At 40.6% G+C, this 19021-nt stretch overlaps 1 protein-coding gene across 2 annotated transcripts; it reads right to left on the minus strand.

Moving 5' to 3' along the window:
* Positions 1–598: 598 nt before the first annotated feature.
* Positions 599–18808, minus strand: LOC142776935 (uncharacterized). Of its 2 annotated transcripts, XM_075881253.1 has the most exons (5): positions 17987–18808; positions 15807–15870; positions 13108–13267; positions 9524–9668; positions 599–787 (listed from the first exon to the last, which is right to left on the minus strand). In XM_075881253.1, the coding sequence occupies exons 1-4, from the start codon at positions 18152–18154 to the stop codon at positions 9665–9667; spliced, it is 396 nt and encodes a 131-aa protein (XP_075737368.1). In that variant the 5' UTR covers positions 18155–18808; the 3' UTR covers positions 599–787; positions 9524–9664. The 2 variants fall into 2 exon arrangements, with proteins under 2 accessions (XP_075737368.1, XP_075737367.1); XM_075881252.1 differs by lacking the exons at positions 599–787; positions 9524–9668 and having other exon boundaries at positions 12732–13267.
* Positions 18809–19021: the final 213 nt, after the last annotated feature.

Below are 19021 nucleotides of genomic sequence, written 5' to 3' on the forward strand. Positions count from 1 at the left end.
CTTTTTTCGGCCACCGGTAGACTGAAGTGTCAATAAAAGTATTTTTTTTTTCTGACGCATTCGTTTTTTTCGACTTTCGATAATTCGGACTTATTTGCATTCTCCGTGAAGTCCGAAGTATCGGTCGTCGACTGTATACGGAAAAACCTGTAGGTAACATGCTGCCAGCCACGCCTGTACGAATAAAATGAAAGTCAAGAAATGACGTAGCATTCAATTAGGTACGGATAGTAATGCATAACATCACCCGACTCCATAACAATGGAATGAAGAGCACATTATGGGATTATACACCGTAGGGCCAACTATGTGGTGCTATGTTTCAATCAATACGCTTGCTGTATGTAAGGAACAAATGCATCCTTCGTAAGTGTAATATTAAGCATGCATAAAAAGAACAGCATCGCTGGGATTTCTTTTTACGAGGGCCACTTTGTAGTGCCATCTATGTGATGCTATAATTTAATCAGAATGCTAGCTGTACGTTAGGAACAAATGCATCATCCATAAGTTAAATAATAGGCATGCATTAAAAAATGCATTGCTTGGATTTTTTATGCAGATGCACATAAAAAATATACGTGAAGCATACGCAATGTGAATTCACAGAAACTTTAATTGATCGTAATGTCTTATTACAGATCAAGAATGTAATAAAAAGTCTTATGAAAACCTACAAACAGTTGTGGCAATTGTGCTCCTCAAAAGCCTTTATAATAAATAATTGTGGCATTTGTACTTCTGGCACATTCCTGTGGCACCGGTAACAATTCCGCAGGTGTGTTCACTGAAAAACAAAAGGAGTATCATCACAATCACGCTCCTCGAGTACAAAAAGCAAGAATTGTAGCAATCACGTAGTCTCACCACATTTTGGTAGCCTTACGTGTACATTACACTGCCCCTGCACAGCGCAGAGAGATGGTGAGAGAGGGGGGAAAAGAAGAGGAAAGCAGGGAGCATCAAACAGGTTGAACCTGGTTCGCTATTTTGCATGATAGCAGGGAGAAACAAATATCAGCACTGATCATGCAAAAGATAAAAAGGCTTGCTTGTATTTGCGTAAAACAATTATTACACCAAGCCATGTTTCTAGAAGATGCCAATGTTTCAAAAAAATTCAAAACATGCCAACTGTTATTTTGTTGTATTGCTGCATGGTGTTTGCATTACACATGCACTGACTGTTCTGCCATGAGACAATGAGGCTAAATTATGTTTATTTGTTAACTACCTGGAAAAGAATGAAAAGAAAAAAAAACTAATGGCATTCTGTGAACCAGTGCACGGTCGTAGGTTTAGGAAGGTATCAACACAAAATTTCGCAGCTGAAATAATTTATGGCATGGATTCCCATGAAGATGTGCATACCGTCTGCAAATATTGATGATGACATGTGGGTTTAACGTCTCAAAGCCACCATATGATTATGAGAGAAGCCGTAGTGGAGGGCTTCGGAAATTCTTACCACCTGGGGTTGTTTAAAGTGCGCCCAAATCTAAGCACACGGGCCACCAGTTTCGCCTCCATCGAAAATGCGACCACCGCAGCCGGGATTCGATCCCACGACCTGCTGGTCAGCAGCCAAACACCTTAGCCATAGAACACCGCGGGAAGGGGGGGGGGGGGCTATCGTTTGCAAATATTGGTTGGAATCTGGTCTATATGAATTTTGAAGTTTGCATGCGTGATTCAGTGCTATATGCCACTCCTCGCAGAAATGACACCCTTGAAAGTGACGCTCTGCTTGCCCGATGTCGGTGCGACAAGTTTTATCAACATAGTCATCATTTCCCCTTTGCCTATTAGTGCCAGCAGATAGACTTGCGAGCGGCCACCAATAAGTATAGTCAATGGACTCGATGCACACTTCATGTTTAGCGACTCTGCTTTTTTATTTCCCTGTTTGAAAGGAGTTCATGAGGACTGCATTAAAGCGTGTCACAGTTCTGTGTGCTGGTGTTGGTGTAGAAGGGCATCAGCCCATGCTAGGTGTGATAGTTGCACCTGTCTGCTTATTAAATACGATAGTCTTTCTTGGGACCTTCGACGCAAAAATTTTGGTCTGTCTGTCTGTTTGTATGTCTGTGTGTCTGTGCATTTGTACCGGCATCGGGTACTTGAAACGGCCGACCCCATCTGCAGCGACCACCAATGTTGCTCAAGGTTTAGCGTTCATGCTTGTGCTGGTTTAGCGTTCATGCTTGTCAATTAAAAAGCAATTATTGCGCATGTCTGGGGCATCATAACAACACGCATATATTCTGCATACGGATCTCTTACTAGAAAATGCATAAATAAATAATTTTAAGGACCGTACCGCTTATCACGCTGCGCTTGCCATGCAACGCTTGCACGGAACGGGGAGTGTTTCCAATGCTTTGCCAAGACGAGATGGTGAAGGCACCTAACCGTCGCCTTGCGTTCTACAGCTCATCACCTCCGAGACGGGCGCGCATGGCCACGTGCTTTGTTTTCCAAAAGAAACTGCCAGATAGAGCTCATTTCTCACGTGTGGCATGACTTGATGCACTCGTTCGCCTCCGCTGCACGCTCAAGGCACTCTAACGCAGCGCCTCCGGAATACCATTCACAGATTTTCTTGCGCAGAACATCAAATAAATGTTTTGTTCACTCTCTCCACACGCAAGACTATCGTCTTTCAACGACATTTGCAGATTACATGCAGATACGGGGCCAATTTTTGTTTTTGGAGCTCTTCCCAACTGAAACTGAGACTGGTTCATAATGAGTATCCTGTAATTGTTTATAGCAGCACATGCCAATAATTAGTGCGCCACGTGAAAAAAATGAAATGCAAGTGCAGTATTTTTGTCAGTATCTTCTTAAATAAGAGCCATGTGGCAGCAGGGCGCTAATAATTAAAAACTCTTCCTCACATGATATATCAAGTACTTACCAGCTGCATGCAATATTTCAAGAAATTCAATGTCATTCCTACAATAAAGGCAAAAAGTTTTCACGAACAGAATGTACACATTTTGAGAGATTTTCCTTTGCCTGACATAGAATCAAGGAGTTGGCTGGCTGCTTAACAATCAGTTATTTAGCTGAAAGTGCTGGTCTCCAGAACACCCTGGCCCTTTTTTTGCATTGACAGTGAGCACCTGTACCATCGAAAGGATGTTGAAGGTTGACATCTAGCTGGGTTACAGTATTGGTAGAAACAAGTTCAGCTTTGGAGAATAACATATAGAAGTGTTGGGGTTCTAAACCTTAGAATCACAATATTATTACGAGACAAGCCCTAGAAATTGTAAAATGAAAGACAGTAGAGGATGGTATGAGGATAATGAGTATCTGAATATCACAACAATTGAAGATGGCAGTATTTGCGCACTAAAATGCTGTTGTCTTTGCTAAGCTGAGATGGTCACCAATCTACTGCAGATGCTCCATAACCCAATTCACTAGCATATAGCATAATCCCAGAATTAGTTATAGATGGTACTCCTAGAAGCTTAGACAGTGCAAACAATTCAGTAAACACTCGCTGATATGTCCTGCAGGCAACATGCAACATGCAAAAGATGTTGAACCAGATGACATAAGCAATAAGAAAGACATACATTTACTATATATTAGAATCAGCACAACAGCCGTTTAAACATGCAAGGTATCACATGTAAGAACCACAAAGCCACAAAGACCATGCTAACAGGACGAACATCTGAGCTGATATACCCAAAAGAAGTTTATGACAAAGATATACTAATTAAACTTTTTGCGGATGCAGGAATGCTAATGCCTGGATCAACGAATCCATAAACAACACTGCTGTGCATACCACCAATGCTCTCAATAACAGTAAAAAAATAATTGAACGGATTGTTTAATGTTGACTGAGTGAATGCTTCGAACAGATATCTGGTGACCAGCATAGTAAGCAAAGCTTTCCTGCTACATCCTGCAGAAGGCAAGATATAAGGACATTGTGGCTGCAGCCACAACCTCAGCGGAATGCGTGTGAAAAATTGCAAAAAAAAATCTGCGAAGCTGACGCGATCGTCATCTTACATATGAAATATTCAGCACATCTGATTCATGCGAGCACTGACCATGCAATTTCTGCAGCTTGTATGCCCGATGTGCAATCTCGAGTGATGAAGTTTGGAGCGTTCTTTAAGCAAGGTGTGGAAGTGGGCTAGTTGGTATTCCATAATGTATTATGGCACAAACAAAAAAGTGTGCAGAAAAAAAGAGCCAGAAAAAGACAAGAACCGGCTTATGGCACAAGAAAAGTGCACAGAAAAAAGATAAACAAAAAGACAAGCACTGATTTACAACTGTTATTTGCAACTACAACACACGAAGATATGCCTGAGACATGTGATCACCACTATACTTGTTGTAACATAAAGTCGATGAAACAAACTAAAACCAAAAAGCCGTAAAAGTACACTGAAATAACTCATGCAAAAGAGTTTATGTAAACTAGACCTTTTTTTTTTGTTAGTGCATTAGATGGCTTGTTAATGCGGATTACATTAGCTACTGCCCCAACCAAATGGTGATTCTTTCGATACTAAGATGAGTGGTCAACACTGTAGCTTCATGAAATAAAGACAGGCATTGGCATTTCACAAAGTGAGCTGCTAGAATACCAAAAATGAAAATCAAGAAGTGCAAAAAAAGCCTGTTGTTTTATGAAACAAAGGAATGCATTAGCATTGAGCAGCTTCACCCACCTAAAAACCATCAAAGTGATGACAAGTCACTTTAACAATGGCAACAAAATGATTGTTGACACATCATCATCAGCCTGACTACGTCCACTGCAGGACAAAGACCTCTCCCATGTTCCATGAGTTAAGTCGGTCCTGTGCTTGCTGCTGCCAATTTATACCTGCAAACTTCTTAATCTCATCTGCCCACCTAACCTTCTGTCTCCCCCTAACTCACTTGCCTTCTCTGGGAATCCAGTTAGTTACCTTTAATGACCAGTGCTTATTCTGTCTACGCACTACATGCCCGGCCCATGTCCATTTCCTCTTCTTAATTTCAACTATGATATCCTTAACCCCCATTTGTTCCCTGATCCACTCTGCTCTCTTCTTGTCTCTTAAGGTTACACCTACCCTTTTTCTTTCCATTGCTCGCTATGTCGTCCTCAATTTAAGCTGAATCCTCTTTGTAAGTCTCCAGGTTTCTGCTCCGTAGCTAAGTACCGGCAAGATGCAGCTGTTGTAAACTTCCTCTTGAGGGATAGTGTCAATTTACCTGTCATGATTTGAGAGTGCTTGCAAAATGTGCTCCACCCCATTTTTATTCTTCTATTTACTTCAATCTCGTGCTTCAGCTCCGCAGTTATTACCTGCCCTAAGTGGACATAGTCTTTTACAACTTTAAGTGCACTATTACCTATCTCGAAGCGCTTCTCCCTTCCGAGATTGTTGTACATTATTTCGTTGTCTGCAGGTTAATTTTAAGACCTACTTTTCTGCTCTCCTTGTCTAACTCTGTAATCATGAGTTGCAATTCGTCCCCCGAGTTACTCAGCAATGCAATGTCATCCGAGAAGCGCAGGTTACTAAGGTACTCTCCATTAACTCTTATGCCTAACTGTTCCCATTCTAGGCATCTGAAAACCTCATGTAAGCACGCGGTAAATAGCATGGGAGAGATTGTGTCCCCCTGCCTTACATCTTCTTGATTGGTATTTTGTTGCTTTATTTATGAAGTACTATGGTAGCACTTGATCCCCTGTAGATTTCTTCCAGGATGGTTATATATGCTTCGTCGATGCCCTGATTCTGCAGTGTCTGATTCAGTAGAAATATCAATAGCCATGTAAACGCCTTCTCGTAACTAATGAAGCCTATGTATAGTGGTTGGCTAAATTCTGAGCATTTCTCTATTACCTGGTTGATAATATGAATGTGGTCGATTGTTGAGTAGCCTGTTTGAAATCCTGCTTGTTCCTTTGGTTGATTGAATTCTAATGTATTCGTTACTCTGCTAGCAATTACCTTTGTAAATAGCTAGTATACTACGGAGAGCAAGCTGATCGGCCTGTAATTCTTGAAGTCCTTGTCATCTCCTTTCTTATGTATTAAGATAATGTTTGCATTCTTCCAAAACTCTGATACTCTTCCCGTTAGGAGACACTTTGTAAACAGGGTCGCTAGTTTTTCTAACACAATCTGTCCTCCATCTTTCAGCAGATCTGATGTCACCTGATCCTCACCAGCAGCTTTGCCTCTTTGCATGCTCTCCAAAGCTTTTCTGACTTCTATCATTACTTGTGGGGTGTCATTTGGGTTACTGCTAGTTCTTATAGTATTAAGATAGTGGTTGTCCCGGCTACTGAACAGATCTCTGTAGAACTCCTCCGCTATTTTAACTATGCTATCCATATTAGTGGTTACTTTGCCTTCTTTGTCCCTCAGTGCATACATCCGATTTTTGCCTATCCAAAGTTTCCTCATCACTGCTTTGACGCTTCCTCCATTTTTTAGAGCGTGTTCAATTCTCTCCATGTTATAACTTCTTACATCGAATACCTCAGACCTATTAATCAACTTCGAAACCTCTGCCAGTTCTCTTTTGTCTATTGCACTTGAGACTTTCATGCTTTGATGCTTCTTAATGAGATTCTTAGTTTCCTCGGAAAGCTTGCCAGTGTCCTGTCTAACTACCCTACCTCCAACTTCCACTGCGCACTCCGTAATGATACTCGTCCGATTATCATTCATTGTATCTACGCTAAGGTTGGTTTCCTCACTGAGAGCCGAGTACCTGTTCTGCAGTGACACTCTGAATTCCTGTACTTTCCCTCTCAGTGCTAGCTGATTGATTGGCTTCTTGCGTATCAGTTTCTGTCGTTCCTTCTTCAAGTTTAGGCGAATTCGAGACCGTACCATTCTATGGTCACTGCATCGTACCTTGCCAACCACTTCCACATCCTGCACGATGCCTGGGTGTGCACTCATTATAAAGTCTATTTCGTTCTTATTTTCACCATTAGAGCTCCTTCATGTCCACTTACGGTTTCCTTGTTTTCGGTAGAAGGTATTTAAAATCCGTAAATTATTGCGTTCTGTGAATTCTACTAGAAGCTCTGCTCTGGCATTTTTAGTACCAATGCCATAATCTCCCACGGCCTGGTCTCCAGCCTGCTTCTTTTCTACCTTCGCATTAACGTCTCCCATCAGTATAGTATACTGTGTTTTTAACTTACTCATTGCCGATTCCACGTCTTCATAGAAGCTTTCAACTGAAGCGTCATCATGGCTGGAGGTAGGTGCATCGGCCTTTACCACCTTCATCTTGTATCTCTTATTGAGTTTAATTACGATACCTACCACCCTTTCATTATTGCATAGTATTCCTGTATGTTGCCAGCTATGTTTCTGTGAATAAAGCACCCCACTCCCAGTTCTCTTCTGTCAGCCAAGCCCAAATAGAAAAGAACGTGCCCGTTCTGTAGCACTGTATAGGCCTCGTCTGTCCTCCTATCCTCACTGAGCCCTATTACTTCCCATTTAATGCCCTCTAGCTCCTCAAATAGCACAACTAGACTTGCCCGACTAGATAAGGCATTAAACGTTGCCAAGTTCCGGTTCAAATGGCGGCCTGTCTGGATCCAGAGATTCTTAGCACCCTCTGCTGCGTTGCAGATCTGACCGCCGCCATGGTCAGTTGCTTCGCAGCCGCTGGGGACTGAACGCCGTGAGTACTGAATCGTTGATACAGGTTCCATTAGATATTGCTACTGCCTCAACTAGTCATTCATTGTACTAACTAAAAAGAAACTAGTAGCTTCCTTGAATTCACCTGCACTTGATGCTCCTATGTAGTTCTGCTGCCTTTTGGTTTTGCTTTGACAGATATGGCTGCGATAACATGTGTCAGGTATGTATATTTGTGTTGGTTAAGTGAACGATTGTTGGAAATAACACTTGTTTTTGTCGTTCCTTTGCAATGTTTAAGCTTCAGCACATAAAGTGCAAAGCACACAGTGTTATTTAAACATGTTAAGGAGCTGTACCAAGAGAACATACTAATTTACTGTCCTACCAGCTTTTCAACCAGACAAAAAGTCACATTCAGTAGTTTCAAATAAATGGCAAAGTTGTAAAGTTTTTGCCAATTGCTAACTCATAAAAGTGCTGAGCATCTTAATGCAACTTCATGAAAACTTGCATGATTACAGCAATGTAGCAGCCATTTAGGTCATATACTTTTTCGAAAAAAGTTGATCATGTTAAGGGAATTCTGACAAGAGACCCACTCGGGGCACGTTGAGATGCCCAGAAGCCGAAAACTTCCAAGGCCATGCTTCAGTCATCTCTCCAAAACCAATATGTGGCAGAGAGTGTCAACTTTCAATAATGATCAGGCAGGAGCTATATTGTGAAGAGTACCCAAGAGCTCTGCCATATCAGTGAAATCTTGTTCTGAAAAGGTTTACACTAAACTAGCCTCAAAATGGCATGGCACAATTCAAAAAGGTATCTCAGACACAGATAGAAACTAGCTAATGTCACGGAAGTTTGGGACTGTTTTAGACACCTTCCAGACACATCTGTTGAGCCAGTCACTTGACAACTACTGAGGCCAGCAATGCGGATTCGCTTCCCAAGTTCAACCAGCATGTGCTGAAACTAAGCTCCACCAGTGCAACTGTGGAACTCACTGAGTGTTGACACAACTTTGCTGCTCTGTAACCCCTCGCTTCCAAACATTGCGCCTATGTAGTGCCAAGCCAATGGAAGCTATGATACTGACAGATTTTCAGTCTGTCGAGATTCATGCAAAAAAATGGACAGGTCTTGGATGGAGAACAGCATGCACATGCAAATAATAATAATGATGCTTTATGCTCAGAAGGAAGAATAAAAACTGGTCATGAGTCTTGCATATATAAAAGATTTCTTTTCCCAGAAATCGCCAAAGCTTTTTGTTGTTATCTTTATTTGTCTTAAAATCAAACCTAAAAATGTGATATTTTACATATTTTGGAATCATTGCAGTCGTCACTTTGAAAATTATCACTAGATTTCTGTTCCCAGATTTGAAAAAATAAATACCCAAGATTTTTCATAAGAGATGCATGCTGACATGTAATTTTTCCAGCGATTGCATTTTCTTGCACATAACCGACACTTCCAATACAATCCACTAAGGAAAAAAAAGTGGAGGGGGGAGATGTGTAGGGGATTCCCTGCGTATTGACACAAAACAAACTTGAGCACCAAAATTAGTGCAATACGGACACTGATAGTTGGTGTACAAATCGTGCGAGTTAGCAGGGTATACCATGTCATCATCTGACCAACCCTATTATGATACAAGAACACTGGTATCTCCTACAATGAATTTTCAGTTATATCAGGGTCTTGTAGAGGTTCAAATCAAAAACACAAAAATAAACAATTGTGCAGAAAATCTTGATAAGCTTGCACTCATGATCTGCTGTTAAAATGCAGCACTTCACATGAAAAACTGTACCACATGAGAATAAGCTATTAAAAGACACTTCATGATTAATAAAACACACCTGGTTAGGACAGTTCAGCTGCTCTGACAGGACGTTTGCTTGTAGCACATGGTTGAGCTTCATTACTTTTGCATTAGCAGATGTCCTCGACCGCTGTCATCCCTCACGCTTGGTACTCTTTGATGGATTGATATGAAACAGCTACCTGTAAAATGAAAATTTTCTTTAGTTAGCAAAAGGACCATCCATGCGCTTTAACTGTCTTGCTACCCCAAGAATGTATATTACCACCATAGAAAGCAGTTACCTGAGATATTATTACAGGCTTAGCCAGGGGGGGTGGGTGGCACACTGGGCCTATGCTCTTCCTTCCCCACATTTTTTTTTGCCATGGCAGGTGCCCCCTCTTCTCCCGAGAAGAAAAATTCTGCCTAAGCCTTTGACCACTATCTAAAAAATAATTATTTTTCCAAGTCGTGATGGTCTGAACAACCACATGACCAAATGGTTCACAATGCATTAGTAGCAACTAATGCATTTGACAGTGTAACCAGCTGAAGCGAAATTTCAAGGCACTGTTGGTTGTGTCGAGTGACTTATCATAATGCGGCGTGTACATGTGCATAGCGGCTTTTTTTGCAAACACTCCATACATTATAAAAAATATTCTGGTTTTGCAACTTGTGCACATGGTTACGATACAGCTGGTGCACGACCCTCAAGTTTGTTTTTGTTGCTTGTTTTTGCATAGATATATGTGCAGCAGACTAAAAGGATGTGGACATGTAATAATAATGTTTATAATATTAATAATATGTGGGGTACAACACCCAACGCTAATGCACGATTCTGAGGGACCCCATGGTGGAAGGCTCTAGAAATTTCGACCATCTGGTGTTCTTTACCGTGCACAGACATTGCACAGTACACAGTCCCATTTCAGTGGAGGCGAAATGGCCTAATGTGGCAGAGATCTGTCAACGTAGAATGCAATGTAATGAAACAATGGGTGTAAAGCAATTATCAAATTCAATGTGCAACAGGAAATACAATAAAAAAAGTAATGCCTTGAAGTAACCTATTTAAAGCAAATGTCCCCCCTCCACATCTGCATAACAAAATAAATTACCAGAAAAGTGTAGGGTCGGCTTGAGGGAATAGCACCAAAACTCAAGATGGTGGCAACAGATTTTTTTTTACTCCAGGGAACAAAAAAAAAGAAAAAAAAGCAGGGTAAGCATGAACGTCTCATTCTTGGCAAGGTGCAATACAATTGGTTTTGATGCACACAATCAGCCTAAGGCAAGCAAGGAAACATGACCGGACCGCGTGATTATACTATCGAAGCACCACTGACAAGAAATCCGCACCAATGCAAAAGCTTCAGGCAGTGGACACAAATACTGAAGGTCGTGTATATGCCAAATATGTGCACCGTAGGAATCTCATCTGAATTGCAAATACCAATCTCGAAAGTCATGGTTTTGCTTGTAGGAACCTGAAATTAACCATGGATGTCATGAGCTTAGTTGGCAGAGTGCTAATTATGAGGAAAAAAATAAATATCACTGTGTAATTGCGTTGCTAAGTGCCTGCACCTGAATGAGGTTATCAATGTTTCTAATTGGGATTTGGTTTGATTGAAGCAAATCAGGGTTGCATGAATGTGGTGCATGACAGGGTGCAAAATGTTTCCTGGAACAGTGCAGAAATTAGCTACAAAACTGGACAAGACATCCACTCAGAATTTCACAGTTTACTCTAGATTTAGGTATGCCAATACTATATGTACTATTAGTATTTACTCGCGTAATCCTCGCACTCGCACAATTCTCGCACCCCCCACATCGCCCAACGAAAATACGATTTCTTTTTTTTCCCGAGTAATTATTGCACCCCCGAAAACTGCTGCAATAATGCCGTCTGCTCTTTCTAGCCACTGATGATGATAGCGCACGTCATCTGGCGCCATCTCTTAAGCATCAAGCGTACTATTGCACAGAATGTCAATCCAACTCAAGCGAAGCCGAAGTGGCCAGTGCGCGTTGCGGCGTGTTTTGTATGTTGCGTCAGTAACCTTGTCAAGTTATGAGGCGATACTGAAGCTGTACGGCTGCTTTCAAGTTGCAAGTGATAGATAATGCACTAAAGAACGGCAACAGGGCCGCCGGTAGGCTCTTGGGATTGATCGTAAACTTTATTTCTTAAGAAGGAAACTGCGGACAATTCTGGTAAATAGCCATCCGCCCAATACTGACGTCCCACGCTTACCTTTTGAGGGTTCCTGTTGAGCGACGAACGCTACCACTACGCCCGCAAGCTTTGCGTATGATATACTAATTCTCGACTATTTGCTTCCACTTTTTGTGTCTCAATTTAATCTTGTCTTGTGTTGAACCTCTCCTTTTATTGTTGAGGTAAGTTTTAATTAGTACTTCTTAAAGCTTGCTGTTCGTTGTTTGTGTGAGAATCCCGATTTGCGGCCACTTCGTTTTCTTTTTCGCTCTGTACGTTTTAGTAGAAAGTTTTCCCCGTGTAATTCTCGCACCCCCCAACTTTTCATCAGTTTTCCGGCAAAAAAAGTACGAGGATTATGCGAGTAAATACGGTATATACTATATACCTATATATACTATATACATTTCTTTTTTAAACAGCAACCATCACTGCACATGCAGCCATCTACTCCCCATTGTACTCTGAAACAGCCATCCCTGTACTTAATATGAGGGATTTTACGTGCCAAAACCACTATATAATTATGAGGCACACAGTTGTAGAAGGCTCTGAAAAGTTTGAGTATCTCATTTTCTTTAACGTGAAGTGACATCACACAGCGCTTCGGCTTCTATCACCTCTATCAAAATGTGACTGCCACAACCTGGTTCGAGTCCACAACTTTTAAGTCTGCAGCCAAGCACCATAACCGTTCTACCGTCAATCGTAGCGGCAAGGAATGTCTCACTCGTGATCTCATGCTTAGCATGTACCATGATAGAAATGTTCTTTTTTTCTTCCACATCTCAAGTCCCCACTCTTGCTCCTTTGTGAAAAGACAATGACCTCTCAATCGAGTAATAGTTCTTCTCACTTTGCACATCTCTTTACACTTGTGTGTAAATGCCTGTTTACTCTTTGCTCTCGAGCTGTCAAATTTCTCATCTTGCACCTTGGCTACACGGAATACCTAGAACACACGTTTTAGTCATGTCTGCACTAACTAGGCGAGAGCATTGTTACACTCTGTACAAACTGTAGAAGTCAAGGCACAAATATAAATTTTCTTCATAACAACAGCTTGCAGTGCAGTGCTTAACCTAAACTAAAGAACTAGTAGGCATTAAGAAAGTGTGAGGACCTGGCATGCGATGCTACATTCCACTGTGCAAATACCACCATTAACAGTCCACACATCAGGCCAATGCTTTTTTTTTATTTGTAAAAGATGAATGTTTTTTAGAGTTTTGCGAGCCATAACTTATAAAAATATTCGGGAACAGTTTTAGTAGTTGCCATCAGACAATTTTGAATTTGTGTGCAGAAATAATGAATGCCAGTACTGAATTTAAGACGGCACTGAATTTAATGAGAGAATGACAGCACTCATTTAACAATGCAAATGACCACCAACAGAAAAGACTAACCTTTGCAAGAATTCCAGTGTGGTCGCAGCACTATTTGGGTACATCATGTTGAATGCATAATAAGTCGAGAACATTACACAGACTGCCACGGTAAAATCGGTCGCTTCACAAAAGAGTTCCTGCTCACAGGTGACATAACATTTGTCTAAAAAGATGGTTCCTATAAAAAAAATTAAAGAATCCTATAGTGAAACTCACGTTACAGCATCAATTTCAAAATTAAGTATTGCTACAAAGTTTTACAAGATTTACATGGTATAATGCGAGAGCCCATTTTTTTGTCGCTTTATTTGATAGCTGTCAGCCAACTAACAAGTGTTCCAGCAGCGTCCTAGGAACAAAAAAAAATTAATATAAAAGCTCATTTACATCCGACTTGTAGTTACAGTAAACAAGTAACCGATCAAAATTGCAATTGCATTTTTTAAATGCATTGATTAGGGGGGGGGTTAAATTCAGCCCTAGAAAAGTAATTCAATAATCATAGAAATGTAATAAATTCCTTTAGCATTACTTCATAAATTTATTGCTGTAACAAAATAATGCAAATTTACTTAATCTCCAACATTGTAGCTGGCATGTTAAACTACTGGAGTTGGCATGTTAAAGAGAAAATTAAAGGTTTGATGCAAGCTGAAAGGCTTACGGAGACTTCGGCAGCAGATTGTACAAATGGTGCTCATGGGTTCATATAAAAACTGCGTGTTCAAGGAAAGAGACTTCTGTTGGTAACTTGGACTCTGTCTTGTCTCTTCCATAGGTAATCGTTGTAGCTGTTTGTGCAATTGAACAATTTGGATCTGGTTAACTTTTAACGGCATTAGTTTTTCAAAGTTGTTATTATTGATAATTGAGTGCTTTCTTGCTAAGAAATCAGCTGCTACATTGAACACTCTCAATGCATGTGCTGGAGCGAAAGGTCGTATTACATATAAAGCAACACCTTGCACACTGGTCATGGTTGTGCAGTGCTTTGCTGCTGCTGGCCCAAAGATAAGGTATTGTAGGTAAGGTGTTAATTTTGGGCAAACAGTTACAAGAAGAATTGAAAAACCCGAAGTGTTACAGTTTTGAAAAAAATCATAGATTGTATTACAAAACTAAAAGAATTTGTAATAGATTACAAGTAACCGATTACTTTAAGAGATTATATATAATTTATCTAGACCATATGAAGACATGTTCCAGAGAGCAGGTTCTCCCTATAAGGTGCATTATGAATGTCCTTGCACATCATAAGAATTGTTCCTGCCAGTGCAAATACAATAATAATTATTCGGCTTTAATGTCCCAAAACAAGAATGCAATTATGAGAGACCCCGTAAGGGGCGGGGGGTGGCTCTAAAGTGCACCAAAATCTAAGTACACGGGCCTCAAGCATTTCCTCCCCCCCACCCATCGAAAATGGAGTCACCGCGGCTGGGATTCAATCTCCTGACATATGGACCAGCAGTCCGACCACCATAACCACTAGACCATCGTGTCGAGTGTTCCCATCCATGCAGGTCAAACTGCTTCAGAGGTTGCATGTCGCACGACTGCAGTGTCCCACGATATGCTGGATGTGCAGTATAAAAACCGTTCATTTTTACCCTGTATTTTACAAGTGATAGAGCTTGGTTTCGCACCGTGACTGCTGTTGAAAGCCTTTGTCCTCTTATTCGTTACCCTTTACCCGCCCCTCATCTGAAGTCCTGAACATGGTGACGAAACAGTTTTAATTGTAGCACCAACCCACATTTCTCAATGACATATGATGCACCACTCGATTACTTTACTTCCCAAAGATATGTAGCAGCTTGCGATAACCCTGTATGACAAATGATCGCTTTCCATGGTGTATAATGCAAACTTTTATTAATAGCAGCACTTACAGTGTTTGCCAATATCTTTCCCTTACTGCAAAAGTAAAAAAAAAATTCTGCATGCCCCACACACATGCAAGACAATTACTGTAAAAATATTAGCATGAGTGTCAACATTTACAAAGTTAACCATAAACATGATGACCTGATCAACCAATTCTTTGCTACTAACAAAAGAAGTATGGTAGAATACCTTCTCAGCATAGTGTGAATACCTTCCGATAGTGCACCTTTTAAAATATTGAAATTTATTCATACATGCATACATACACCATAACTACATACATGCATAAAAAATATGCACAGAGTGCATAAGCCTCAAATCTTCCGTGGCATGAAAACATGCAAGGCTTAGCCATGTTACACATTTAGCATTTTATGCATTGCAACACCTGGTTGGAACACAGAATAGTGGCTTTATTTCAAAAGTTAGAAGACACCCCTTCAATTAGGTGCATTGATTTAACAGTGCTGTAATCAATACCATTTAGGCTGCCGGAGTTTCTCAGATTCTTGATTCCATGCCAGACAGGCAAATCTTGATACAAGTATACGAGTATATATGCACCACGATGAAAGAGTGTCAATCCACTACAACATGAAACCAGGGGCTGCAGCAGTATGGTGCCTACCTCTCCCTATTTTTGCCTGCCCTTTATCGCGCCCATCCTCCTAAGGGCAAACATTGTCATAACAAGCCCGAATTCCCTTCCCCCCACCAAGAAGAAACTCTTATCATGGTTCCTCTCGCCCCAGTACATCGATCCTGGCACCGCCCACTGCATGGAACACCTTCCTTGACGCACTAGTTACAAACTTGAAAACACACCTTACCTAGTGCTGCAATGATGGGTGTAGGTGGCAGCTCAGAAAGCACTTCAGTTATACTTGTGCCATGCTAAAAAGGAAAAGAATGACTCAGTTTAAAGTGGTATATGCTATATAGGATGTCCATTTACTAAGAGTGTTTTCCCTCCCCTTAAAACTTTGTCACAATGCATAATGTATACCTTATATATATTTGTATAGCATCTTGTCTGGTCAAGGTGAGGAAATTAAGCACTTCTAACTAAAAAAAACACATGCAGATATTCATCAAGTGAAACGAGATTTTATACAAAGGCATGCCAAGACCAATGGTGCCACACAATGAACCATAACTCTCACAATGTCAGTGCATGGCCACATGAGCACCTGCAAAGCAGAATAGGGAGCTGGAGTGCCAGTCTAACTAAAAAATCCACATGCAGATATTCATCAAGTGAAACGAGATTTTATACAAAGGCATGCCAAGACCAAGAGTGCCACACAGTGAACCATAACTCTCACAATGTCAGTGCGTGGCCACATGAGCACCTGCAAAGCAGAATAGGGAGCTGGAGTGCCAGTCTAACTAAAAAATCCACATGCAGATATTCATCAAGTGAAACGAGATTTTATACAAAGGCATGCCAAGACCAAGGGTGCCACACAGTGAACCATAACTCTCACAATGTAAGTGCGTGGCCACATGAGCACCTGCAAAGCAGAATAGGGAGCTGGAGTGCCAGCCACCAGGTACCTGTGGTTTTAATTGCTAATGATGCCTGGCTTGTCTAAGCACACAGTCATGCAGGCTCATGGTTGCAACGATAGCAGCTTTCATAACCCAGCTTAAGACTGTTTGCTGGACAGGTACCCTTGTAGCAACAAAGACAAGAGATAGGAAGCAGCATGTCCAATTTTTAAATACACAGTGTATGCCAGCATAAAGTGTGCCAATTACTTATTGTCACAAAAACTTAATGCACCAAAAACACTGCACAGCTCAGCACTTACTTGCACGTTGTAAGCTTTCATAGCAGCACTTTTTTTTACTGATTAGAATACCTTAATGGCCATTATACTACCATATATTCCTGTGTATCAGACACCTTTTATAGAACATTTTTATTGGTGCATGTTATGTGGGCAAAATGTCATGCAAATAGATGGATGAAAGAAATTCATCAAAAGATCAAGTCCGGTATGTTGCTATGGCGTCCTACTCTAAAGCAGGCTGCTCCAAATGTTCATATATTATTTGCAAGCATGATAAAAGTGCTCATGACAGCATTCGACAGAAGATAGTTATTCTTGTTACAACAATAAAGTAACCATTATCTTGGATGGTGACCACTTGAAGCAGCACATCAAAAATTGGCTAGAGGAGCGGCGTGCACAGCTCTTCTAGCCAGCAATTACCGACAATATGCCCACAGTAAAGGCCGCCACTATCACGCGCACTATATTGAGTTCAAATGGTTTCGTCCTGAAGTATTAAACCCACAGAACCAATGAAATAAATAAAAGTGGTATCCCACTGGGCACTTGTGTTTTTTAGGACATACTAAATTTAGATTATGCATTGCAATAACACATTGCATTGATTAGTCAACCAGTTACAAGGATGAAAGCACCACTTCACTATCTTCATCGTTATCAGTATTCATGATAAACTTCTCTGCAATCCAAAAGTAGTCGCAGTTTAGATGTCCAACGTGCTGTGTGACCGTTTGTTCACTGGTTCGTTCACAGCTTATACCACCCGTGAAAGAATTACTCGAAGGCCAACAACAAAAACCCAATGATGCTGCCTACTAAAGCAGCAAAACTTTTGACAGCACACGAGAGGATGTGGCGAAGCATAATATTAATATTACGATGACTTTTTTTTTTCAGCCACTACATTTCGAATATCTGTGGCATTAAGAACTTGCCTCAACACATTTCATCAAAGAAAGTGCCCCATAGTGCATAGAGAATATGCATATTTCACTCCAGCTCACTTTTCCCCTCTTAAAAATATTCTTGCACTGAACATACAACCGATGACACTTGACAAAAAAAAAGTCCAGGTATCAGGCAGGTTTACACAAAGGGAACGAAGGAGTTGCACTAAACAAGTATGCATTAGTGCTGCTATTATTATTAGTTCCTATTAAGCATTTCTCTTAATACTATACAAATCGCAAAATTCTGTACACTACACCTACCTCGAAAACCTTGAAGAGCCCTTGTTCTTTGTCCCCAAAGTACGCAGCCAGCCATGGTAGAAATGCAACCTCTTTAGCATTCTTGTAGCCCTTTGAAAGCTCCCGTTTTGTCTCAATCACCCATGCCATGACATCCTTCTTGACTATACTTTTCATGTGCTCGAACATCAACGGCGCCTAATCTTGCAACAAGGCCCGAAAAGCATCCTAGAATACAAAAAAAAAACACTGCGAAATAAATACCTTCAAAATTATGTCCTGTGACACAGGCAGTAACGGTCTCATATACGTTACACTAATAAACAAACTAGCGTTTTTTATATTCACTTTGCAAACTTCGATATGTTGCAGCCTTCCTAGACTGAAATGCATTCAGAACCCTTTACAAGAGAGACTAATGTAACAGACATTTCAGTATACACGACACCGGTGTGCCTGTATTAAAATAAGTGTTAAGAAAATGAATGTGTCAAAGAGACATACCGTATAAAAGACAAGAATTACTACCTGGCACATCTTTATTATATAGGGATTCATCTGTATCAGTATAGGATGATATGCAAGAATGGCTTTGTACCTAAATTTCATGCATACAAGTGTTTCGAAAGGCCTTTTCAAATTCAGCACCTTCCACTGCAAAGTGCATGACAAAGATGTTAATATGAAGCCTGTAACAGGCAAAACCGAAGAATTACTTTTGGAAAGCTAGTAAGAAAAATAAGCAATAAGCAACAGTCTGCAATATATGCAATAAACTGATAAAACAAGGACATCTCAGTAATGAAAACACTTGGTCAGTATCCAATGAGAGCAGATTACTAACTACCAGAATCCAAAGTTTTCCTAAAGAGAATACGTCCTGCCCCATTTAATTACAGGAAATGTGATTCTAATCTGAAAACTTTGAAGCCTTCATCCAAAGGTCTTCAATAGTTGTCGATTCTAACATGGGATACTTAAAAGTGCACAGGCAAGCTCAATATTTTTATGTAAGCAGAAGCCTCCGCGAAAGTAAAACCAAGTTTAAAATTAGAC

This window comes from Rhipicephalus microplus, chromosome X (genome assembly GCF_043290135.1).
Source record: "Rhipicephalus microplus isolate Deutch F79 chromosome X, USDA_Rmic, whole genome shotgun sequence".
NCBI classification, from domain to species: Eukaryota; Metazoa; Arthropoda; class Arachnida; order Ixodida; family Ixodidae; genus Rhipicephalus; species Rhipicephalus microplus.

Bases quoted from the DNA above. Each gene is read 5' to 3' on its own strand.
- LOC142776935 (XM_075881252.1), bottom strand. From the start codon at position 18,154: ATGTTCGAGCACATGAAAAGTATAGTCAAGAAGGATGTCATGGCATGG. The intron at 15,871-17,986 runs GTAGGTGTAGTG...TTTCCTTTTTAG, and splicing joins GGCTCTTCAAGGTTTTCGAG to CATGGCACAAGTATAACTGA. The intron at 13,268-15,806 runs GTAAGGTGTGTT...TTTTTTTTATAG, and splicing joins ACCCATCATTGCAGCACTAG to GAACCATCTTTTTAGACAAA.